The sequence below is a fragment of the Microtus pennsylvanicus genome, chromosome 2 (genome assembly GCF_037038515.1).
Source record: "Microtus pennsylvanicus isolate mMicPen1 chromosome 2, mMicPen1.hap1, whole genome shotgun sequence".
Lineage (NCBI taxonomy): Eukaryota > Metazoa > Chordata > Mammalia > Rodentia > Cricetidae > Microtus > Microtus pennsylvanicus.
Window position 1 is genome coordinate 142,245,869 of NC_134580.1, and position 24,994 is coordinate 142,270,862.

The window sequence follows — 24,994 nt, forward strand, 5'->3', positions numbered from 1 at the left end:
GGAGAGGGAGAAAGGAGAGGGAAGAGGAGAGGTGTTCTAACATTGTAGAAATAAGGAACTCACTCCCTCAGGTCACTGACCTGCTCACTCTCCCCAAACACTCCAACCTCAGCCTTCCCATCCCACCTTCTCTATATAGTCATGGGATCATTTTGAAGAGATCAGCATTTGCTGTTGTGTTGGAGGAGGCTACTTGTTGGTTCCTGGCTGCTCAGCCCCAAAATAATGACACAGTAACCATATTATTTAAATCACTGGTTGGCCCATTAACTCTAGCTTCTTATTGGCTAACTCTTAAATCTTAGTTTAACCCATCTCCACTAATCTGTGCATCACCACGAGGTTGTGGCCTACCAGCAAAGTTTCAGTGTGTCTGTCTCCGGCGGCTCCATGGCTTCTCTGACTCTGCCCTTCTTCTTCCCAGCATTCAGTTTTCCCTGCCTAGCTCTGTTTACCCTATCAGGTCAAGCCAGTTTCTTTATTCATTAACCAATAAAAGCAACACATAGACAGAAGGACCTCCCACACCATTATTGTGACTGTAGAAACGACCACCTCAGCTGAGTCCCAGGGCAAGCCTCTGCTGCATATGCAATTCTGCATATTTCTCTCTGGTCCTTAGTTAACAACTGTTTTACTCCCCTCTAACTTCTCTGCCTTAATCTGCAGTGTTGGTTACCAGTTCAATTCCATATTCTATCAATATCATGCCCTTTAACTGATTTCCAAGGAATTCTCCCATCCGCCATTCTGGGATCTCCCCACACTATCATCTAGGATTCTCTCTAGTGCTGGCTTTTGTTGCAGAATATTATTTTAACTGTGTAAAGGTGTGTTACATTTGCTTATGGTACATTTGTTTAATTATGTAAAGGTGTGTTGCATTTGTTCTACCTTGCCTGCCTAAGGCACCTGATTGGTCACTAGCTAGGCAATAGAAGGATAGCTGGGCAGACGGGCAGAGAGAAGCAGGAGTAGGAGACATCTAGGCTGGGATAATAAGAGAAGAGAGAATGAGGAAGAAAGAGAGGGACACGCCCAGGGCCAGAAGCCAAGCAGCTGCCAGGAAGACGTGAGGAAATAGGAAAGTAAGATACACAGAATTGTTGGGCAGTGGTGGCACACGCCTTTAATCCCAGCACCTGGGAGACAGAGGCAGGGGGATCTCTGTGAGTTAGAGGCCAACAGGGTCTACAGAGCGAGTTCCAGGACAGGCTCCAAAGCTACAAATAAGCCCTGACTCAAAGAAAAAAAAAGTAAAAATCCCTGAGGCTAAATGTAGACAGATAAGAAGAAACAGATTAAAACAAGAGTTAAGAAAGGCTGAATTCATAACTAATAAGTCTCCATGTCATGATTTGGGAGCTGGTTTGGAGACCCAAAAGAAAGCCTACTCAAAGCTTTCCTTTGCTTGGTCACGTGTCTCATTCTTCCTTGCTTGATACACCCCCCTCTCATGGTAGCACAGCCTTTACCACCCTGAGAAAGAGTGTAAATAAGGTAGGCAGTCTGAGATTTTCAGATCTGAGAATGGTTTTAAATTACATCTATTTGTTTATGGATGGGGTTCATGTGTCATGGCACAAGCATGAGGTCAGGGGACAACTGGGTAGAGTGTTCTCTCCTTTCTTTACGTGGGTCCAGGATCTGACTCAGGCCTCCTGACTCAGGCCTCCAGGCTCCCGCATGAGTCATTTTGGATCTGGCCTGTGTTTCTCTGCCTCCTGAGTGCTGGCTTCCAGGACTCACCCATCTCTCTCAGTGTGGAGCCTCTATTCTCTGTTCTCTCTAGAAGACCACGGGGTCTTTGTTCTGAGCTCAAGTTTCACAGTGATGCATCTTGGCTGGACCAGAAAACCAGCTTCTTAAATAGACTTATTTCTTTGTTTTATACTTTGTCCCCATAGGTCCCCACCCTTCAGCTTTACTTCCAGAGGCCCCTGGTGCATCTCTAAGTCTTTTAGAACTTTGATTTATGGGTGCTGTTTGTTTTGTTTCATTTGATTTTATTTTTCTGAGACAAGGTTTGTTTGTGTACTAGTCCTGGCTGTCCTGGAACTCACTCTGTAGACTAGGCTAGCCTTGAATTCACAGATCCACCCTCCCAAGTGCTGACATTAAAGGCGTGCGTGACCACCACCCAGCCTGTCTGAAATTTTTTTAAAAGATTTGGGGGACTGAAAGATGGTTCAGTGGTTAAAAGCACTGGATATTCTTGCAGAGGACCCAGATTCAATTCCCATGACCTCCATGGGCACCAGATATGCAGGTGAAGCATTCATGTACACAAAACAAATAACAACCTTCTATTCAGACTTTTCTTATAAAAATTATTGACTTGTGTGGGTGTAATTTACGTGTGTGTGTGTGTGTGTGTGTGTGAGAGAGAGAGAACTACAGCTCATATGTGGATAGTCATGTGTGGATGTCGGAAGACAACTTGAGAGAGTAGGTTCTTGCTTTTCACCATGTGAGTCTCTGGGATTGAACTCAGGTCCTCAGACTTGCTAACAAGCACCTTGACCAACTTATATTATAGTAACGGCACAGTTTAAGTTTTAGACTAGGCAGGCAAGCAGGAAGTACCGTATATACCATAGTAATGGCGCAGCTCAAGTTTTAAGAAGCACTTAGCATTTTAAAAAGCACTCCTGGACAGTAAATAATTACAGATATGCAATAAAGACAAGTTCAGATGATTCATAGTGATGGATAAGTCTTTAAAGAGAGAGAGTACAGATAGTCATAAATTAAAAGTAAAGAAAAATAAGCCATGCAAAAATGGAAAATTCAGAGTCTGAATTATGTGTATTGTGTTATCTTTGAATTTTTTGACTGTGAAGGAGCTAAATACAGAGAGACATATCATTGTACAGACTGTTAAACTAAACCAGCATATATACTTTAAAGGTATTTTGTCTTCAAAATATGGACTAGGTATATGTTGCTTTGGAAAAGAGGTTTTTCTTTTATTTCCACAGAGGATGAGACCTTGTGGAATGCTTCCAGATTAATATTGTTTGGTGGATCAAGATCCCCTTAAAGGTTGCCCTGACCACCCCTCAAAAAATTATTTCGCCCAATAAACAGCAGGAAGTAGTTTGGACAGAATTACGCCCTTATCCCAAATATTATCTATAAATGTTTCTTTACATTTAAAGGGGGATATACTACAGAGATTTGCATTGGTATGGATCTTGGTTTATTGATAAAAATTTAAGGTCAATTTTGTTATATGTATATTTCTGCTTTTGATTAAGGTATCATGTCTGTGTAGCTCATTTAAAAATGTAATGTATAATTAAGAAATCTAGACTAATAGATAATCATCTATAATAGCCAAAGCTTATAGTTATATTAGTTAAATTTTCTAGATGTACAGAGATGTATTTCAGATAGATAGGTATTCTTCAAACCTTTCAAAGACTACAGAATATGGCATTTAAAATGTTTTAAGAATTTAAGATTTATCATGACAATGAAATACATATGCTCCTGGCAGCACCAATTACTTCAAGAGGAAGATGGGCATTGAAGAGGCTCTTTATGGTGCTGGTTAACCATTTGGACAAGAAACTGCTCTTGCCTGGATGGCATGATGAACTAGACATGCAGGACCTGCAGAGAAATGACTGCTGAACTTGCCAAAAGGTGAGGTGATCCTTCGGGGTTCCTGCTTCATGAAAGACTCTGCAAGACATTCTGCAGAACACAGAAGAAAGTGATTGACAAACAGGTGGACTTGTCTTTAAATTTTCCTGCTTCTTGGAAAAGTCTGCTAGATACTATGGGCCTGTGGGCTGAATATGGATGCCCCAATGGTACAGAAGAACTCTGGGTGACTGTCCAGGTAACAAGATGTCTCTGTCATTCCTAGAGTTTTGGAGTTGCTTACAATGTACTTTCTGTTTACTTAGGTAATATTATAACCTTTTAGAGTCTTTGATGGAGTTGAAGAATTTATAATTATAGTTCTAGTTTTCCTTAGTTATGATAAAAGATAAAGTAGATATAAATATTGTAACTGTAATTCTTGTTTGATACATGTTTAGTTTTGTGTAATTTTACTATGTTAAAGTTAAAACCTTCCTTTTTATTTAAACAGAAAAGAGGAGGTGATGTGGGAGTCCCCTCTGTGTGCTGTGATTACCATTAATGAATAAAGAAACTGCTATGGACCTACAGCAAGGCAGAACTTAGCTAGGTGGGGAAAGCTAGGTTGAATGCTGGGAGAAAGAAGAGCAGAGTCAGAGAGAAGCCATGGAGCCGCTGCCAGAGTCAGACATGCCGAAACTTTGCCTGTAAGCCACTGCCACCTGGCCATACACAGATTAATAGAAATGGGTTAAATTAATATGTAAGAATTAGCCAATAAGAACCTAGAGCTAATGGGTCAAGCAGTGATTTAATTAATACAGTTTCTGTGTGATTATTTTGGGGGTCTGTGCAGCTGGGAAACAAACAAGCGGCCAAGTGACCTCCTCCTACACCTACTGAATCATCTAACCAGCCCAAAATACTGGCAGTGAATATATATTTTTTGATACCATGTAGCCCTGTTGGGCTTGGCATTTGCTACGTAGACTAGGCTGGCCTGGAACACACAAAGATCTGCCTGTGTCTGGTCTCCTAATGCTGGAATGGAACATGTGTGCCATCACATCTTGTGCTGGACTTTCCCCCCTGCTACTAGTGGATTGAGCCTAAGACCTCCTGAGTGCTAGGCAAGAGCTCTACTACAGAGCTATATCCTCCAGTTCAAGCCTTTCAATGCTTAAAGGTTTTAGCAGAAGCCAGCTGATCCGTTGGCATTTGCATATTGTGAAGTTGAGGCTATGCCCCACAGGGTGCCAGGCCCCAAATCCCACAGTACTTCCTGCCAGCTCTTTAGAGACAAGTCTCAGCATGAACAATCAGGGAGGGCTTTCCAGAGGTGGCGACCTTTCAACTGAGACAACAAAGGCTTAATGACAAGGAGGGGAACATTAAAGGCCACGCAGAGAACACGGGCAAGAGCTTGCCCTGTAACCGGACAGCACAGACAGCAGCCTTCCAGGGAGGGATGTCAGGGCCGCAGGCTAGTGCTCTGTGGTTGTGCTGTGGCCTCTGCAGCTGAGAAACAGGACCTGGTGCCAGGACTGGCTGTGCTCCTTTTTGGTTTTTCAGGACAGGGTTTCTCTGTGTAACAGTTCTAGCTGTCCTGGAACTAGCATTGTAGACCAGGCTGACTTCGAACTCACAGGGATCCACCTGCCTCTGCCTCCCAAGTGCTGGGATTAAAGACGTGCGCCACCACCGCACCAGCCCAGCTCCAGCTGTGCTCTTTAACACTAACCTCAGCCTGGCACAGCACACGCTCAAGTTCAAAGACTCTATTTGCCTCCCTGGGGAAATAACCCAGGAATAGGTGACAAGAGCCTTGGCATTTACACATGAGCCAGAGGGCAGGTGCAGAGCAGCCCCAGGGTTGGCTGAGGTTGGTGTTAGGCCCAGCAGAGGCGTGGCTGGGTGGCCTCTGGCTGCAGGCTCTGTAAGGGCAGTGGGCGGGTAGGGAGGGTAGTGGGTGGGGAGGGAGGGTAGTGGGTGGGGAGGGAGGGCCGCCCGCAGGGAATTACAGTTAGGTCTCTGCCACTAGAAGAGTGACCTCGTGCCCACAGTTGACAAGTGTGACCTGTTAAGAGACCCAGTCTCCACCCAGGCAAACTAAGGCAGTCTGGAGCAGCAAAATTCTGTCAAAACCAGACTGTACCAGAATCCTAATCACAACAGTAGCTCGCTGTGTGACAGCAGGTTTGGCTTCTTTGCGACTTTTGGATATTTTACTATCTGCTGGGATGACGCATAAGGAATTAAGGAAACCATAAAGAAGACCACACCTACAGGAAGGACTAGGTGTCAAACTGGCCCATCTTAACCACTGTGTCAGTGTGTTTTTGACCACAGTCCTAAGAGACCTTGGCGGTTGGAGGGCTGGTTCAGCCACTAGGCCCAAACTAGACTTTAGTCTGCACTAGGAGGCCACTCGTTCCTGTCACCTCCACCCTGTCACCCTGCCATCACTAGCTCTGTGTGGGTCACTGCACAAGGCTCCTGGTTCAGGGCTGCCACCCTAAGTCCCACCAACCCCAGTCAACTCTCCCCAAGCAGCTAACATTTTTCTTCTCTTTCAAAGAAAACCCTCTAAGTTCGAGACCAGCCTGGTCTACAAGAGCTAGTTCCAGGACAGGCTCCAAAACCACAGAGAAACCCTGTCTCGAAAAAAAAAAAAAAAAAAAAAACCAAACAAAAAAAACCCTCTATGACTTTTTTTTTTTTTTTTGAGACTGAGTCTCTGTCCTGGAACTCACTAGGTAGACCAGGCTGGCCTTGAACTCACAAAGATCTGCTTGCTTCTGCCTTGAAAGCGCTGGGTCTAAAAAGCATGTGCCATCACACCTGGCTGACTTATTTTAAATTTTTTATTTACAGTATGCATGTACATGGGTGCGGGGGTCAGAGGACAACTCTGTGGAGCTGGCTCCCCTTCCACCTTTTCGCTATTGACGATCAAATGCAGGCTGCCATCTTGCTGGGAAGCACCTTTTGCTGCCGAGCCTTCTCCCAGGCAGGCCCCTTGCTTCACTTCCTAACACACCCAGGATAAACTTATTTGCATTTATTCTGTGAGGATGGAAAGAAGGCTCAGCGGTTAAGAGCACTTGTTGCTTTCTCAGAGGACCTGGGTTCAATTCCCAGCACCCGAATAGTGGATCACAACCGTCCATTGCTCCAGTTTCAGGGAACCTGAAGTCCTGACTTCTGGAGGGAACAGATTTGGCTACGTAAGCTTGGCTGGCCTGGAGAACTGGATACTTACAGCAGGTAGACCTTGAATTTATATTGATCTGCCTTCTGAGTAGTAGATCCAGGGCCCAACACCCATACCCTCCCCCCTTTCTAGACAGGGTCTTGCTATACTGGCCAGATTGGCCTCAAAGTTCAGAGTGCTGGGATTAGAGAGGTAGAGGCTATCTTACTACTGGTGGCCTTAGAGTATACCCGAGACACAAGGCAGTTCTATACTGCCTCCTGCAGTTCTTTCTAGAGATTTCTTATCAGGTAAATCTAGGAAGAATTCCTTTTCTCTTTTGGAGACAGGGTCTCACACAACCCAGACTGGCCTCCAGCTCACTAACCATCAGGGAAAGACCTTTGACCCTCTGACTTTTCTGCCTCAGTCTCCCCAGGGCGAGGCCTTGATCAAACCCAGGGCTTCACACACTTCGGCAAACATTCTACCAACTGACCTATAATCTCAGTCCCAAGATTCAGAAGAAAAAAGCAAAACAAAACCACATTTATCTATCTGTCAGAGGTATACAGGCACACACAGCACACGTACAGAGGTTAAAGAACAAAGGTTTCTTTCCGTCCACCATGTGGGTCCCAGGGAAGAAACTCAGGTCCTCGGGCTTGGTAGCAGGTGCGTTCAACCCACTGAGTCAACCTGCCAGCCTGGCCCCAGGATTTTTGACTCAGCCCCAGAATTTCAAGATGAGTATGATGACGTTTCTTTTGACATTTCTGTGTGTGCACTCTCCCATGTGTAGGTCAGAGGTCAGCTTTCAGGAATCAGTTCTCCTCTGAAGGGCCTGGCATCCAACACTTACCTGCTAAGCCATTTCATTGTCCCCTTAGAGGTTTTTCTTCACACACACACACACACACGGGTTTAAGAAAGACATCCAGGAACAAGCAATGTTGGCACATACTTGGGAGGCAGAGGCAAGCAGATATCTGAGCTTCAGGCCAGCCTGGTCTACAGAGAAAATTCCAGAACAGCCAGAACTACACAGAGAAATTATGCTTTGAAAAACCAAAACTAAAAAAAAAAAATCAAAAAAAGAGAAAAGAGCCGGGCGGTGGTGGCGCACGCCTTTAATCCCAGCACTTGGGAGGCAGAGGCAGGCGGATCTCTGGGAGTTCGAGGCCAGCCTGGTCTACAAGAGCTAGTTCCAGGACAGGCACCAAAGCTACAGAGAAACCCTGTTTCGAAAAACAAAAAAAAAGAAAAAAGAAAAGAAAGCAAAGTGTCTAGGAAGGGGTAAGGCCCACCTGAAAGTGTGTGAAAAGTGTGGGTTTGGGCTTCTCCAGAGAGCTGGCTGTCTTTACAAAAACTAGCTACCTGGCTTTGGTGGCTTCTAAAGTCAGGGCTCACAGGGTGGCTAAGGAATTTCTTGGGTGGAGAACATCAATCATAGGGTGGTTGGTTCCTGACGTGCCAAGGACAGGATTGTAGCTGATTAGGTAAAACCCTCCTTCCCAAGGGCTGCACGGGAAATTCAAGTGCTTTCAAGGTACTTTTGGGAGAGTCCCAGAAAATGTGAGTAGGAAGTGAGGCCATAGTTACTGTAGTCTATGCTCAAGCCTTAAGAACGCTTTGCTGCGGTGGGCTGCAGAGGGCTCATGGCTTTAGCTAGCAAGCTAGAGCCACTACTGTGCATGCCAAGCCTGAAGACTTGAGTTCAGTACCTCGAATCCACATAAAGGTGGGGGAGGAGAGGCTCCACGAAGGTGTCCTCTGCTGGGAATGGAACCTAGGTTCTCTGGAACAGGAGTCAATGTTCTCAACCACTGAGCCAACTCTTCAGTCTCCGTTATTTATAAATTTTCCTATTTATGTGTATGGGTGTTTTGCCTGCATATATACCTGTATGTTACGTACATGCAGGGCCTGCAGAGGCCAGAAGGCAATGCTGAATCTCCCAGAACTAGAGTTACAGCTCTAAGTGGTGCTAGGATTGGAAGCCAGGTCCTCTGGAAGAGCAGCCAGTGCTCTTATCCACGGAGTAATCTCGAAGCCCTTATTTATTATTATTACTTCTTCTTCTTCTCCTCTTCCTCCTCCTCCTCCTCCTCCTCCTCCTCCTTCTTGTGAGCCACCATGTGGTTGCTGGGAATTGAACTCAAGACAATGCTCTTAACCGCTGAGCCATCTCTCCAGCCCCCTTTTTTGTTTGTTTGGTTTTTTTAGATTTATTTATTTATTATGTACACAGTGTTCAGCCTCCATGTCCAGGCCAGAAGAGGGCGCCAGATCTCATTACAGATGGCTGTGAGCCACCATGTGGGTTGCTGGGAATTGAACTCAGGACCTCTGGAAGAGCAGTCAGTGGTCTTAACCTCTGAGCCATCTCTCCAGCCCCCCCTTTTTTGGTTTTTCAAGACAGGGTTTATCTGTGTAACAGTCCTTGCTGTCCTGGAACTCACTCTGTAGACCAGGCTGGCCTCAAACTCAAAGATCTGCCTGTCACTATCTCCCAAATGCTGGGATTAACAATGCGTACCACTGCCCAGCTGGCTTACTGTCTTTTAAAATTCCTTGTAAAAATTACATATATTCTTTCTTTTTTCTTTTTAAGATTTATTATGTATAGTGTTCTGCCTGCATGTATGTCTGTGGGCCAGAAGAGGGCACCAAACCTCATGATGGATGGTTGTGAGATACCACGTGGTTGCTGGGAATTGAACTCAGGACCTCTAGAAAAGAAACCAACGCCTTTAACCACTGAGTCATCTCTCCAGCCCTAGTCAGGGTTTCTTTTGCTGGGATGAAACACTATGATCAAAGCAACTTAGGGAGGAAAGGGTTAATTTGGCTTACACTTCCACATTACTGTTCATCATCCAAGGAAGTCAGGGCAGGAGGTGATGTAGAGGCCATGGACGGGTGCTGCTTACCGGCTTGCTGAGCCATCTTACAGAACTCAGGACCACCAGCACAGGGATGGCGTCACCTACAGTGATTTGAAAAATGCCCTACAGCTGGATCTTACTGAGGCATTTTCTCAAATGAGCTTCCCTCCTCTCAGATGCCTCTAGCTTATTTGGCGTAAGACTAGCCAGCCCAGTGTGAGTGCGGACATGTGTCATACCACGCGTGTGGAGGGCAGAGGACAGTTTGCAGGGGTCAGCTCTCTCCTTTACCATGAGTGTCAAAGGAACTGAGTTAAGGTCACGAGGCAGTCCTATTTTTAACATTTACCTTTGAAAATGTCCTATGTGGGAGGCCTTCTTGGCAAACATTAATTGTGCTAGAATTCTTAGCATCGGTGGGAGGCTTCAATTACACTCTGCATGGCCTTCCCGGGCCCATTTAATTTTCTTTATTTTGCCTAATATCTGTGTATCTTGTTCCTTGAGCCTCGACTTCAGAACACCTAAGGATACAGCAGGTCTCTTCTCAGAACTCAGGCATGTTAGCTCAGCAGAGACCACCTACCCACCTTGCCTTAGGCTCCATCCCTGCACCACAATAGACAGACGGCTGCCTGAGTTGAAGGGGGCTCTCACACTCAAATCCCAACTGCTCAGAGGCTGAGGAAGAAGGATCATTTTTGGAGGAGGGGGACAGAGCAATTATTTATTATGGTTCATTAAACTTTAAGGGGGAAAGGACTACTACTCAGGGTGGGAGAGGCTCTGGAGACCCAATACTGAGAAGGTCCCTTAAAGACCTCGGCAGTGCCAGGCCAGCTTGGGCAATATAAACGTTGCAGCTCAGATGGAAAGGGATCCTGGCAGTCAGGAGCCAAGGAATACTCAGTGCTATAGCTCAGATGGACAAGTATTCTGGCAGTGGGGGGCCAGGGAATACTGAGTGTTACAGCTTGGGTGGAAGAGTATTCTGGCAGTCAGGGCTCAGTAAGCATAGCCGGTTACAGCCCTGCTCTAGGTAGGGAAAGGCTTCCCCGGTGTAACAGCTCTGCTCTGGCAGGACAGGGCTTCCCCAGTGAAGTTGTTACAGCTCGGCTCTGTAGCAACACTGCTCTGCTAGGAGAGGGTCCCCCAGTGAAAGTGTGCAAGAGATTTATTGGGAGGGAAGAACCAGGAGACTGGCTGCCTTTTCCAGGGTAGAAGAGCAGCTGCAAACTGAACAGGCACAGGGCTTATATAGGGCTTCTTAGGAGGAGTTTTCCCAGGGAGAAGAGGAATTGGTTAGTTTAGTTGGTCGGGGCAAAGATGGCTGATTTCAGAGCCAAACTGTGTTTCTTTCACTGGCCTTTTTAAAGCTTTTCGGCTCCAGTTTTGGGGCCAGGGCATATTTCCTTCACTGACTCTGTTCCTAGGGCCAACGTGTGTTTCTTTGGCACAGGTTTCAGGGTCAGGGCGTGTTTCTTTGGTTCTGGGTTCAGGACTAAAGCATTTCTTTCACTGGCTTGGGTTTCAGAGTCAGGGTGTGTTTCTTTTACTGGTTCTGGTTTCAGGGCCAAGGTGGGTTTCTTTGGCTAGCCCTTTCCCCCTACAGTCAACAGAGTAAGGCTGTCACAGAAATTAAAGTTACCCGTGTTTAAAGCCCAGTGGGTAAAGCATTTACTGGGAAAGCATAAACGCTGGAGTTCATATCCCAAACGCCCACATAAAAGCCAAGCAGAGCTGCTGTCAATTGTAACTCTAGGGCTAGAGAGACCCAGAATGGAGGGAGGATCAGTAAGTTGCTGACCAGCCAGTATATCAGATCTCCAGCTTCAGTGCAGGTGGAGACTCTGTCTCATAAATTAAGACGGAGCACGAGCAAGGAAGACGTCTGACAACAATCTCGGGCCTCCTAATGCACCCACACACCTCACACACAGGTTAGTAAGAATTATTGGGTGGTGAGATAGAACAATGAGTAAAGGTGCTTGCTGCCAAGCCTCACTACCAGAGTTCATTATCAAGGACCCACATGGTGGAAGGCGAAAATCAAAGCCCTCAAGATGTCCTGGATCTCCCTATTTACACAAAAACCACACAAACCAATGAACCAACGTAGGGGTTGGTGAATGCCCAGCCCGTACATCCCCTGCACTCACTTTTACACTAGGGATGTTCCAAAAGCCCTCTGCTTGTTCCTCCCATAGCTGGGGAAACTGAAGTTGACACAGGACGCGCCCCTTGGCACAGCCTGCCCGGATGCCCACAAAGTCCGTCCCCCTCTATTCTTAGCCCTGTGAATTCCAAGCGGGGAGGACGGTTTTGCTCACAGCTGAGTCACCGGGATCTCAGAAGAGTTTCCCCCACGTCCTTCCCGCCCGGTGACCGGAAAAAGCCGGACAGTTCAGGGGCCAGATCGTCACATGGCTCGGAAGGAACAGGCGTAGAGAAAACCCCCGAGATCGTCCCACTCTTGGGCCACCGAGACGACGGGGCAGAGGGTCTCCCTGGGCGGCTAAGCCCCGCCTCCGCCCGCAGCGGAAGCCGGAAGCAGCCGCAGGCCCCGCTAGCCCCGCGGCGTCCAACTCGGTAGTCTCGGAGGCTCGCAGGATGGGGGAGAAGATGGCGGAGGAGGAGTGAGTGCGCTGCTCCGGGTGGCGGAGGCGGCAGGGCCGGGCCGGCGGGCGACAACGGGCCTCGGGCGCCCGGGTAGAGTGGCTCTGGCCCAGCCGGCCGGGGTCGGCGGGGGGCGGGATGAGGACTCGGGCCCTGCGGCCTCCCCGAGGTCATACATCGGCCTCCGCGCGCAGGCCTGTAGCGTAGCCGGGCGGAAGCGCGAACACAGATCCCGCTCCCAGTTTCCGGTTATCTGAGGTGCCCCAGGCGCTCCTCCTCCAGGAAGTCCTCCCACTGCCACACAAGCGGCTCGCGTCCTCCTTAACCATCTGCAGCTTCAGTGTTGATGTCTGTCCCCAGACTGTTTCATTCATTCATTAGCTGCTGGTTGTCCCCTCCGCTCGCCTTTGGGCGCCAGGAGCTGCCCGCAGGGAGCGGCCGTTCTGCTGTCGTGGGAGGCTTTGTGTATGCAAGGTGTTTTCCTACCGTGCCAAATGTTTGGAAGGAAAATGTGTAGTGTGAGGGGCGGGGAGTCAGCCCTGGAAGAAAAATATCTTGTGACCCAAACCTTGAGTCCCCAGGAGAGATAGGTGGGTGACAAGTTCCCAAGCCTGAACCAAGAAAGGGCTGTCGTTCCGTGAGTCCCCAGTCCTCATCTCAGGCAGGAAAGAAAAGGGAGAGGGCCAGTACTTTGGAGTGAGGCCCTGGCCGCTGGTTGACAGTGTAGAGAGCATCTTTCATAACTAGGTGAGCTTCCCCTCTCTGAGCATGTGCCGCTGTTAGTCCATCTTCCTGCTTGGCAGGCTCTTGCGGTATGTTACAAATTCCGTCTTTGGAATGAGCTCCTGAAAATGAACAAGGAACCCCTCTAAATGATACTGAACTTGTACTGGGATCATTAATTTCAGGTATCTCTTGGCCAGTCAGGTACCAAGTCATAAACTCACTTACTGTGTATGCGTGCTGTCCCAGATGCCAAAGTAGGCCTTGGCCGTTCAAGACTAAAGAGATAATGTGGGGTCGAATGGTTCAAAGTGTGTGTTTGAAGCTTGGTCAGTTATGGAGTCTCTAGAGATCTGCTGTGTGACTGGATGCTGGACTGAAGCCATGCTCGGTGGATACCACCTGTTACACTCCCAACTGGGCCACTACTGCTTTCCAAGGAGAGCAAGGACTGAAGCCTTGGGTAGCGTGCAGTTTGCCAGAGCTGGCAACCCGAGCCTTCTGACATTTGAGAAGGGTTTGGCAGGGTAGGTTAGGGCACTCTGAGCACAACAGCTGGGCAAACTCAGGTGACTTTTTCAGTTTATGGACATAATCCCAGAAGGACTGGGATCTAAATTGTAGAGCCTTGCCGGCCACACACAAGGTCCTGGGTTCAAGCCCGAGTAACATACAGAATCCAGCAGAAATGTGACTAGCACAGGAAAGGTTCCCAGTAAATAGTGTAGAACCTGGGGTGTGGGAGACCCCAGTCCCACTCTGGGAAACTGTTTTGTTTTTCCTTTTTGAGACTGTCTCATGTAGCCCACAGGGCTGATCCTCAGCTCACTGTGTGTATCATCACTGTGTAGCCCAAGGAGCCCTTGGCCTTGAACTCCTAACTTTCCCGCCTGTCTCCCAAGTGCAGGGATTGCAAGCATTGGGTTGCCATACCCTGCTACCCTCACTAAGTTCAAAGGACAGACAGCATTTCTTCTTTTGTGTTGTTATTTTTATTGGAAAGAAAGGGGCCTACTGAGGATTGACCTGTAGGGCCTGGTGCATGCTGAGCGAGCCCTCTACGGCCAAGCTGTTCTTAGTCATGTATTTGAGATGGTTTCAGTACGCAGCAAACTTGTTATCCTCTGCTGGTATTACAGGCGGGTGCCACTGTGCCATTTCCTCCTTTACTTATTTTGAGAAAGGGTCTCACCAAGTTTCTTAGGCTGACATTGAACTCACTACCCCCTGCAGATTTTTAACTTGTGGTCCTCCTGCCTAACTGACTGTTTGGTAACCTTAGGCTCAGCATTTTTGATTTGTTAGGGTTTCATGTTGCCCAAGCTGGTCTTTTAGCTGAAAATGACCTCAAACTCTTGATCTTTCTCCTCTTCCTACTGAGTACTGGGATTATAGGCCTGTGCCACACACACCTGGTTTGTACAGTACTGGGAATCAAACCCAGGGCCTCATTGCCAGCCCTACCAGCTGATCTACATCCCTGGCCTAGACCCAGCCTTTGCATTTCTTTCTCCACAGGCCTGACCCCCTTCTTCCTGACCTCTGGATGACCAAGGTCAAAGATGCTAGAGGTCACTGGCTGGGGCGTTTGTAGGCAGGGCTTCTCTCCCTCTTGGAGACCTGCCTGTAGTTTGTACCCTCAGGGCTTTGCTCTGTCCTCAGTCAGTCAAGATGTGATTTGATCCCCTGACTCCCACTTGTGTGCTTCCAACAGGTTCTCCAACACAACCCATGAAAGCTTCAACTTCACCCTTCACACCACCCTGGGTGTCACCACGAGGCTGGTGCTCCCGACACCTGCCAAACCCATCCTTCCGGTGCAGACAGGGGAGCAGGCCCAGCAGGAGGAACAGTCGAGTGGCATGACCATTTTCTTCAGCCTTCTCGTCCTAGGTGAGCACGCCCAGGGCTCTTAGTTACCTGCCACATCAGAGGTCTAGCAGTTCTGAAAACCTTTAGTGCAATGGCTTAGCTTTTGAGAAAAAGAAAATTTTAAGACAGGATCTCTCTATGTAAAGCCCTTGTTGTCCTAGAGCTTTCTTTGTAGACCAGGCAAGCCTCAAACTCACAGAGATCCTCCCGCCTCTGCCTCCAATGTGTTGGGATTACAGGTGTGCGCCACCATCCTGGCCATGAAAGAGCTTTTGATCTGGACAGGGGTGGTGGCTTGCATTTGTAATCCCTTGCTGGGATGGCAAAGACAGGAAGATCCCTTAGGGTTGTTGGCTAGTCAGTCTACTTGAATCAGTAAGCCCCAGGCTGGTTGGAGACCCTGTTTCAAAGAAGGTGGGAAGCATTTCTGAAGATAATCCCCAACATCTCTTCTAGCTTCTACCAGAAAAATTTACATTGTGAATCAGAATGTCATGCCCAAGTTTCTGGTTCCCAAATAAATTCACGGAGCCTGATTTCCGATGCAAATTACATGAGGGTTTTTAATAATATTCAAACTTAAATTTGGACCAATACCTTTCCAGCACCCCAGCGTGGTGGGTGCAGAAAGTGTGGCAGGGAGCCCTGGGAGGGTAGAACTTTTAAAGGGGAAATGTCATAATCAGGGGAGTTCATGTCTTGTTGTCTTGGGACTGGGTAAGGAGTACATAGGATAAGGTAGTTAGTTTCTGAACCCATTGCAGACCACGGTATCTTCAAGGACAGGATGCCTCCCAAGAACATCTGAACTTTATTAAATTTTATGGCCTGCTCCCTATCTTCTTAATTGGCCATTTTTAGGGTATCTGTTCAAATTTCTGATATGGCAGCACATTTCTGGAACAGATCACCCACCCCCCAGCTCGTTATATGGCTTAAGATGAAGCCCCTTCTTTAAAATGGACTTTGCAAACTCAGGTCCTCACAAGAACAGTAACAAAATTACAGTTATGAAATAGCAATGAAAATAATTTTATGGTTGGGGGTCAGCACATGAGAAACTGTATTGAAAAGGTCCCAGCGTTAGGAAGGTTGAGAAGCACTGCTTAGATTATCTCAGGGATAAGGAAAAGGCTTAGGAAATGTGACACAAGCCTGTGCTCTGCCAGGCAGTGATGCTGCCGCATTTCCTGCTCTGCCTTTCTTTTTTTGCACATTTTTGGAGACAGGGTCTCAGGATGCTCAGGCTAGTCAGTCTTTACCTCCCAGTGCTACGATTATGGAGGTGTACCACCACCCCAGCCTTATTTAACATCTGCTCTTCTTTGGTAATACCAGAGTCATCTTTTGGGTTATACATTTCCAGGAGAGCAGAAGGCAGAACTGGGTTTTTAGTATTTCCTGAGACAGGATCTCTGCCAGTTCAGGCTGGCCTCAAACTTTGTACCTTAGAGTAACTGACCTTGAGCTTCTGATCCTCCTGCTTCTGCCTTCCTGTTGCTAGGATCGCAGGTTACCATCATACCCCGTTTGAGCATTTCTCTGATGCTTGCTAGGACTAGGTCTTGAAGACAAATGCATTTTTTTCTGTATTTACATTCATACTGTAGTAAATAGTCAACTGAACATCATAGTAATGACTGACTGATGTTTTGTTTTTGTGAGGCTCAGGCTGGCCTCAAACTCCCCACTGTCCACCTGCCTTTTCCTTCCCAGGGTTGGCTCACAGGTGGGCAGACGCCACCACACCCTGGCTTTTGTGACACTCCTGGAACAGCAAACTTTTTATCAGATTAAGAAATCTTTAATGTCTGAAATTTTCTTTGCAGGTGTTGATCAATGGTCGCAGTTAGAGGCTTTGAGAGACCTGCCAGAAAGGACTTTTGCAGCCCCTTTGTTGTGGAGGGTGCTGCGCGGGGGATGATGAAGGTCACTTTCAAGGTGTGGAACACTTAAGCTTAGTTTGACTGGAGACCACCTTAGCTTGTAGCTGCTAATCCCCCTGGGGGCAGAAAGGACTGCAAGGTACTCAGAGGCTCCAGGTTCTCTTGGCTTCTTGTTTGTTTGTTTGTTTGAGACTGGGTCTCACTGTATAGCTTTACCTGGCCTGGAACTCCTAGACGTAGCTACCTCTGCCTTCCCAGGTGCTAGGATTAAAAGTGTCTGCCACCTTGCCAGGCTCCAAGGATGATTTTGAACTCCTGCTCCTCTTTGCCTTCACCTCTCTGGACCACTGCAATGTGGCACTACACCTCACTCAAAGGTATGGGTTTTCCTGTGTCCCTGTGTTATCGCCATCCATTCCTGATTAGCTATCTGGACAAACAAAGTCAACCTGATAAGGGGAAACTATTAATTAGTGACTGAAGAACTTGCTAACCCTAGTGTCCTAGTGTTTTCTAGACCTTGGGAACCCCGTTCTGGCCACACAGCTCCCACTTTTGTTTCTATTTGAGAGAAGTCATTAGAATTGTAACTTGGTGTTCTTTAAGTTTGTCACAGCAGTCCACCATGGCCCCTGAGCTGAGAAGGAAGGCTTTACCTTGAATTTAACCCTGCCTGAGCTTTGGCGACAGGGAACAGTGACTCAGTTAACATTTAACTCTGGCTGGCACAAGTGGTCTAGTTAGTGAGTCCTCACCAAGTGTTCTGGGCAGGAAGGTGCAGGAGCTGGTTAGCACCAAATAGATGTGACTGAACACCAATCCCTGAGCTGCCTCAGAATCTTGTCAATCCCAGAACTTGATCAAGATCAGACCACAAAAAGCACACCTGAGTAAATCATTATAACTTTAGGAATTTAGAAACCGTAACGATCAAATAACATGTTAAGTCCTACTTCCCCTAACTTTGTTCATGACTTTATCCTTATCAGTTATTTTTCACTCTCATGGCAAAAATCGTACAAAAATTTATCCTGACCCAAAATATCTTGAAGGTCTGCTGTTGCCTCATTAATGTAGGGAGAATAAAATTAAATAAATCATCTTGGAGGTCTGTTGTTGCCTCCTTAGTCTGAAAAAGGAGACGCAGTGATATCCAGAGGGCTTTATTGGTGTTGCTTTAGTTGGTGTATACCATGCGGTCACCTTAACCAAGATAATAGTGAAGTCCCATAGCATGCCCTCTCTTTAACCTTAGTGATGACAGCTGCTGCACACATGGGTGCTTCCTTCCTGGTGAGGTCATCAGTCAGGGTGGCGGCAGGCCATGGTGCTGTTTACTCTATGGTGAGCCCATCAGGAACTGCCTCTTTTTCTTTTTTAAAAACATCTATTTTCCTAAACAAGAATTGAATCCAAGTTCCATAGAAGCATGCTGTAGCAAATTAAGATTACCTATGTATAGTTTTTTTTTCTTTTAACCATCAACTGTTTCTTTTACAAGTTTGAAGCTAACTTAGTTAAAGAGTTTACAGTTCTTTTAAACCACACCCCAGTGAATTACAAATCCTGGGATATAGAAGTTTATACTTTAGCAAAAGTTTTAGAGATATTGGGAGTGTATTCAGAGAGTTAGAGCTAGGAAACAGAAATGAGAAAAGGGCTGAAACGAGCAGCAGCAGCTCCTGCTGGGAATAGACTACTTCTTACTGTTTCAACATAGGGTGTTTGCCTCTGCTGCTCTGTTTGGCTCTCCTCCCTGTCACAGAGTTAGATGGCCAGCCTGACCAGGACAGAGACTTTGTGTTGGGTCCATGGGAGTTGTGGAAAGATAGGGACAGACCACCAAAGTCTAATAATCTATCTGTATGTATGCCTGCAGGCCAGAAGAGGGCACCAGACCCCATTACAGATGGTTGTGAGCCACCATGTGATTGCTGGGAATTGAACTCAAGACCTTTGGAAGAGCAGGCAATGCTCTTAACCTCTGAGCCACCTCTCCAGCCCAGTCTAATAATCTAGAAGCAAACTTTATTCCAGGAAAAAAATAATTAAAAAATAAATCTCCATGGGGCACAAAAAGCTTATCAGCTAGCTGAGACCACAGCCAGAGATGGACTTGTAAGGCTGTGGCAAGACCAGTTTCTGAACTCCTTTTATAGCAAGCATTAGGCAATAACAAAAGAATTTTTACAATCTCAAGGTAAAACTCAGTTACAAATTGCCCTTCTTTGCATTTTCCATTAACAGAGCTTTTCAGTTAAACTAGTGTTTGTACTTAATCTATTGTCTTCCCTGGCATTCCTTGATAGTGTTTACCAAGGCTCTACACTTCCCCTGACACTGCCAGTTTCGCAAAGCAGGGAAGGGTATGGGACAATATAAAACCAAAAAGTCAAAAGTCATATACATCCCATCATTTAAAAGTTAACTCAGCTCACATCAATTTATGGTCATGAGTGGCTGGGGGCGGGGTATCTAAAGGCAGAACCAACCTAAGTTTGCAGAGGGCTGCTTCAGCCTTACAAATAGAGCTATGGGTTGTAAAGCAGAGTAATCCACTATTAGTAGTTAATCCTTAAGCTGCTGAGAAGGCTGCTGATGCTCTTATTCTCCTAGCTTACAACTTGAGACTTATTTATTTCTACTTATTTTGGGGATCTACATTTTTTTATTCTTATTCTTGGACTCTTCACTTTGGAAGAAAAACAAGCATGCTTGGGTCTGGAGAGGGGGGCCAAATCTGAGCTCCAGAGTCTGCCTTTTTAATAAAGTAGAACAGCACGTGGCAATTGTTAATATCATCCATATCCAAAGACATTTGAATCCCTACAAACAGAATTCAGTGATGAATGAGGTAGAGACTAGATCAGAGAGCAGAGAAGGGATTCTTTCTTGTGTGTGGCAGAAGTTGTGAGAATCTGAAATTGAGCGTGCCATATTTTGGCCATTGAGATTGATTATTTAGTTTACACTGAGGCCAGCCTTTCACAATACAACAGCAGGCTGAATTCAAGGAGGGATAGAGAATAGAGGTGGTGAGGAGTCATGAGGCTACTTCTGAATGGGAAGAGCTTGTGGTTAGAGGCAGGAGCAAGCTGAAAAAAAGAGAAGACATCCTTTGGAAGCAGAGTGAGGAGGAGGTGGGAGAGAGTTAGGGGAAGGGTCACAAGCAGGAACTCTGCCAGAGTGGGGAATCCAATATTGTACGGCCTGGGATGGCAGAGAGAAGCTGCCTGATTACCTGCACAGCTCTATGGGGTAAGCTCCAGGAGCCAAGAGAGAGAGAGACAGCGGGTTCCAGCAAGCCAGGGAGAGGGCCAAGACGGAACAGACTGCTCCTAGTGTGAGGCAAGGAGAGACAGTTAGCCGTGGTATAAAGGTCCCTGGGTCAGTCCTAGGTTTCAACACCAAATAGAACTGATGGTGCAGAGAAACTACTAGACTGCTCTGCTGGTAGAAAGGTTTATTGGGGATCAAATTGCTAAAACCAGTGGGCAGGGGTGCAGAGAGAAGAGTAAATTGTAGAAAGGCAAACATGTTATGTCAGGTGGGGATCTGACCTAATACAGGGTGTTGGGATTCACTAGAACTAGATGCCTTTGCTAGAGGTCATTGACCTTTTGGGGGAAGATTAAGGGAGCTTCTTGGAGGACTAAGGGTAGTTTCTGACAACCAGGAACCCAGTTTAGGGATCTGCTTTTCTGGTAAACAGAAACCTGCTTAAAGGCTTGTTTACCAGGTAACAATCCTTCTGTTTACCCAGCCAAAGTTCTTGTATAAACTGACATGACCACTCCTTAGTGTGCTTAAGAAGGGGGTTTATTGTAGATATAAGAGAACAGCCAGAGGCTTCTGGAAGAGTCCAGAGCAGAGGGAAAGTGAAATACAAACATGGCCAGGGCTATCTGAGAGAGGGAGCATAGTGGGGGATAGGAATAGAGAAAACATAGAAAAACATGGGCAGAGCATAAAGAGAAAGTAAGCGTGGAAGGGTTATAAGGAGAATGAGTAGCTGGGGAGAGGGAAGCCTATGAGCTGGAGAGAGTTTTGGGTATGATGAGAGCGGTGAGAAGGACTAGGGTGCTAGCATGGGTTGAAATGTGTAGCAGGTACTTGAGATACTGAGGGAGCATGGGGGCTGTGCACTTTGATATACTAGTAGGTGGGAAGTGACTCCTTTGGTAGATGGGCAAAGTTTAGTTCCTGAGGAATGCTGGTTTTTATCTAACCACCAGAAATGCTCCTGTAGTCCCTGTTGAGCTTACTGGACTGCCTTTTGGAGTTATGGGAATTGGAGTTTCCTTTGGATCTAAAGAACCCCAAATCATTGGTGTTTATCACACCCATAGTGTTGCTATTCCTTTATCTGTACCATGGCCAGCTCTCAAATAACAATAGGAAATTTAATTATGAATGCTTGACCTTAGCTTAGTTTCTAACTAGGTCTTTTTTGTTTGTTTGTTTGTTTATTTGTTTGTTTGGTTTGGTTTGTTGTTTTGTTTTGCTTTTCAAGACAGGGTTTCTCTGTAGCTTTGGAGCCTGTCCTGGAACTAGCTCTGTAAACCAGGTTGTCCTCAAACTCACAGAGATCCACATGCTTCTGCCTCCTGAGTGCTGGGATTAAAGGCATGCACACCTGTCGATTGCCTTGGCGGGCTACTTAGTCTAGGGTTAGTAGCCCGCCTGGCAGTTCAGTTATTCCAGGGTCACGGAGAGGCACTACCTGGAAGATATGGGCTAGGAGAAAGGAAGAAGGCCATGCAAAGTTTGTCAGAGCCTCCGTTTATTAGGGACGAGATACAACTTTTTATAGGGTAAGGAGTTGGGGGATGGGCACAGGGGCCTGGTCTCTTGCCACGTGGTTCACGTTGGTCACATGGTCCGAGTTGGTCACATAGGCAGGAGGTTATCTTCAGTCAAGTCACTGTAGGCCTGGAAGTTGACACACCTAGCTCCCTAGATAGTTTGGAATGTGGGGTGGGTTCCGCTAACAGATAGCTCTCATTAACAGCCAATTTGGGTGTGGGGTAGGCTTTGTCAATAGAACGATTCCTAACACAATTATGGGTGTGGGGTTCTCTGCAGACTCCCCAGGGTGATGGTTCCTGTAATGATTTTAGGAGGAAATTGGCTCCTGACACACACCACTGCTTGGCCCTAACCAGTTTTTTTTTTTAAGATTTATTTATTTATTTTGTTTACAGTGTTCTGTTTGCATGTGTGCCCGCAGGCCAGAAGAGGGTACCAGATTTCATTACAGATGGTTGTGAGCCACCATGTGGTTGCTGGGTATTGAACTCAGGGCCTCTGGAAGAACTATCAGTGCTCTTAACCTCTGAGCCATCTCTCCAGCCCCCCTAACCAGTTTTTATAATTAAACCATTTATATTAATCTGTGTCCTGCTTTGTGGCTCAGTTACCTCATTGCCGCACTACCCACCCTGCTTTCTCTGCATTTGGCTTGTGTGTCTGCCTTTCTCCTCCTAGAGTTCTCTCTGTCCCCAGAAGTCCTGCCTAACCTTTTCTTGCCTAACTGTTGGCCATTTAGCTCTTTATTAAACCAATCAGAAGGCGCTTTAGGCAGAAACACATCATTACAGTGTATACAAATATTCTACAACAATCTCGACCATCTACTTCTACAAAACAGTCATCACCCAAGGAGAAATCTCAGTCCAGGCTATGGCTAGCTATGATGTGATGTTCCCTTTTCTGGCAGCCAGCACATTGATCATGCTGTCTTGGGAGTTGCCAGATGAGTTAGCTCTTATAAGTGGAACTGAACTACATCTTGATCTTCAGGTAACAGGAAGTGAACTGTGACATTGGATGTAGCTTGAGCATAGGATACCTAAAAGCCCACCTCCACCAGTGACACACTTCCTCCAACAAGACTATGCCTCCTAATAGTGTCATTCTGTTTGGGGGCCATTTTCTTTCAAACCACTGTCTGATTTCCGTGTGTACCCCCTGCATGTTTGCATACAGACAAACAGACAGATTATAAGCAGCAGAGACCTCCATTCTCATCTAGTGTTTTAGTGGTTCCTGTGCTTATTTGGCTCTGGCTCAGCAAGAGAGTGCAGGATTTTCTAATCATTCTAATTGTTAATTTGACACTTCTAATTCTAGGTGTCAAACCCAGGACAAACAGGACAGAAATAACATATCTAAGCAGACCTGGCCGGCAGGTTCTCCCAGCATTCTTGCAGCCCTACCTGTTGCAGAGTATGGATAACATACAACTCCCCCTCCTGCCTCCGTAGCCCAGAGGCTTTTCCCTCCATAATCCAGACGTTTTGGTTACCACCTCTTTTTGTGACTTATAGCCTCCTGGCTGCTACACCTGGTTCTCCTCTCCCACTCCTTCACCCCTTTCCTCACATGGGCTAGCTCAGTCTACTTATGATCACTTTGGACTCTCCAACTTGGTATCTGACTGTGGCTATTGTTGTAATCTGCTGGCCTGGTCTGTTACCTGGGTACCCTGGACCTTTAAGAGACAGCTCTGCCCACTTCCAACCTCCCCTACCCTTTGCCAAGGCAAGCTGTCTCCCACCTCCTCTCCAGTCCCCACCCTCTCCCTCTCCCTCTCCCTTCCTTCTCTCTCTCTCTCTCTTTCTCTCTGTCTGCCCTTCTTCTGTAGAGGCAGCTTCTACCTCTCTCCTCCCCCCTTTTCCCCTTACTCTTCCCTTTCCCCTCCATAACCCACTAAATAAACTCTATACCCAAATTCTCTTGGGTTATACACCTCCACCCCTCATGGCACCACTCGTGGTCCCACTTCTTTAAAAATGATAACAATGTTCTTCCTTTCATTTGTAATAAACTTTCTCCTCCATGGTACTTAGGAACAGTCATATCCTTTTCTTTCCTTTTTATTTTTTTTTTCATTCACTAACTAGGTTAAATATTTACAGTGAAACAACATCACAAATTGATAGCTTACAGTGCAGAAGGAAAAGAGGACCAGACTTCTGAATTGACAGTGTTTTCTTTGGCCATCTGGTACTTTTTGATGGGATTGAAGAAACCAAAGTTGTCAGTACAAACTCTGAGGGTGGTCTGTTAGCAGCTCCGCACAGTCAGAGCTTCCCTCTCTCTCTCTCTCTCTCTCTCTCTCAATTTGTGTGTGTGCGTGTATTTTATGTGTGTGTTTGGGGTATGAGTGCAGTGTGTGCATATCTGTATATACTCACATGCCTGTGGAAGATGGAAGTCCATTACAGGTGTCTTCCTCAACTGCTCTCACTGACAGGTCTCTTGGGGACCCTGGAGCTCACTGGCACAGCCAGGCTGGTAGGAGTCCCAGGGACACTTCTGTTTTCACTTCCCCAGTGCTGGGATTGCAGAGATGTGTACCAGCTCGGCTCTGAGCTCAACTCATGCTTATGTGGCAAGCACTTCACCCACTTCCTTACCCCATTTGAACATTTTCTTTTAACAATTATTTTCGCCCGGTGGTAGTAGCACATACTTTTAATCCCAGCACTCGGGAGAGATAGGCGGATCACTGTGAGTTCAAGGCCAGCCTGGTCTACAGAGCTAATTACAGGACAGGCTCCAAAGATACAGAGAAACCCTGTCTCGATCCGCCCCCCACCCAAAAAAAAGTATATTTCTAGGAGCTGGAGAGATGCTTCAGTGGTTAAGAGCGTTGACTGTTCCTTCAGAGGACTTGGGTTCAACTCCCAACACCCACATGGCAGCTTATAACTGTCTATAACTCCAGTTTCAGGTGATCTGACACCTTCACACAGATATACATACAGGCAAATAAGTGCACATAAAATAAAAATAAATTAAAAAAAATATTTCTAGAGGTGAGCATGGTAACAACTCTCTGTAATCCCAATACTTGAGCATCTGCAGCAGGACACTGCTATGAGTTCAAGACCATGGCTAGCCTTAGTCATGTCATAAGACCCTGCTGGTGCTGTTCTGTGGATAGCGAGCTGAGGTGTGGCCTGTGGCTGGAGAGCCATGCACACTAGCATCTGAACCATGAAGTGACATTTAGAGTGGTGCAAATGCACGAAAGTGGGGTTTGGGGCCAGGAGTTTTTATTATTTTTATTAGTGTGTTTGTGCTTATACATATGTGAAAGTTAGAAGATGACTTTCAGGAGTTGGTTTCTCATCAAAAAATGTTGTTGAACAAGTATCCCCGATCCCCCCAACCATCTCTCTGGCTTTTCTCCTGCCCCCTAAGATGAGGTGTTT

General features: G+C 46.6%; 1 protein-coding gene across 4 annotated transcripts in view; it reads left to right on the top strand.

Annotated features, from left to right (window-relative positions):
• Positions 1 to 12,025: 12,025 nt before the first annotated feature.
• The window catches only part of Slc9a8 (solute carrier family 9 member A8), a 67,397-nt gene continuing 54,428 nt past the window's right edge, over positions 12,026 to 24,994 (top strand). The window contains exons 1-2 of one of the 4 annotated variants that reach the window (XM_075963132.1): positions 12,026 to 12,311; positions 14,729 to 14,907. In XM_075963132.1, coding sequence (XP_075819247.1) covers positions 12,286 to 12,311; positions 14,729 to 14,907 — 205 coding nt within the window. In that variant the 5' untranslated portion in view covers positions 12,026 to 12,285. Of the gene's footprint in view, positions 12,385 to 14,728; positions 14,908 to 24,994 lie in introns of all 4 variants that reach the window. The other 3 variants (XM_075963131.1, XM_075963134.1, XM_075963133.1) reach the window with 3 other exon arrangements.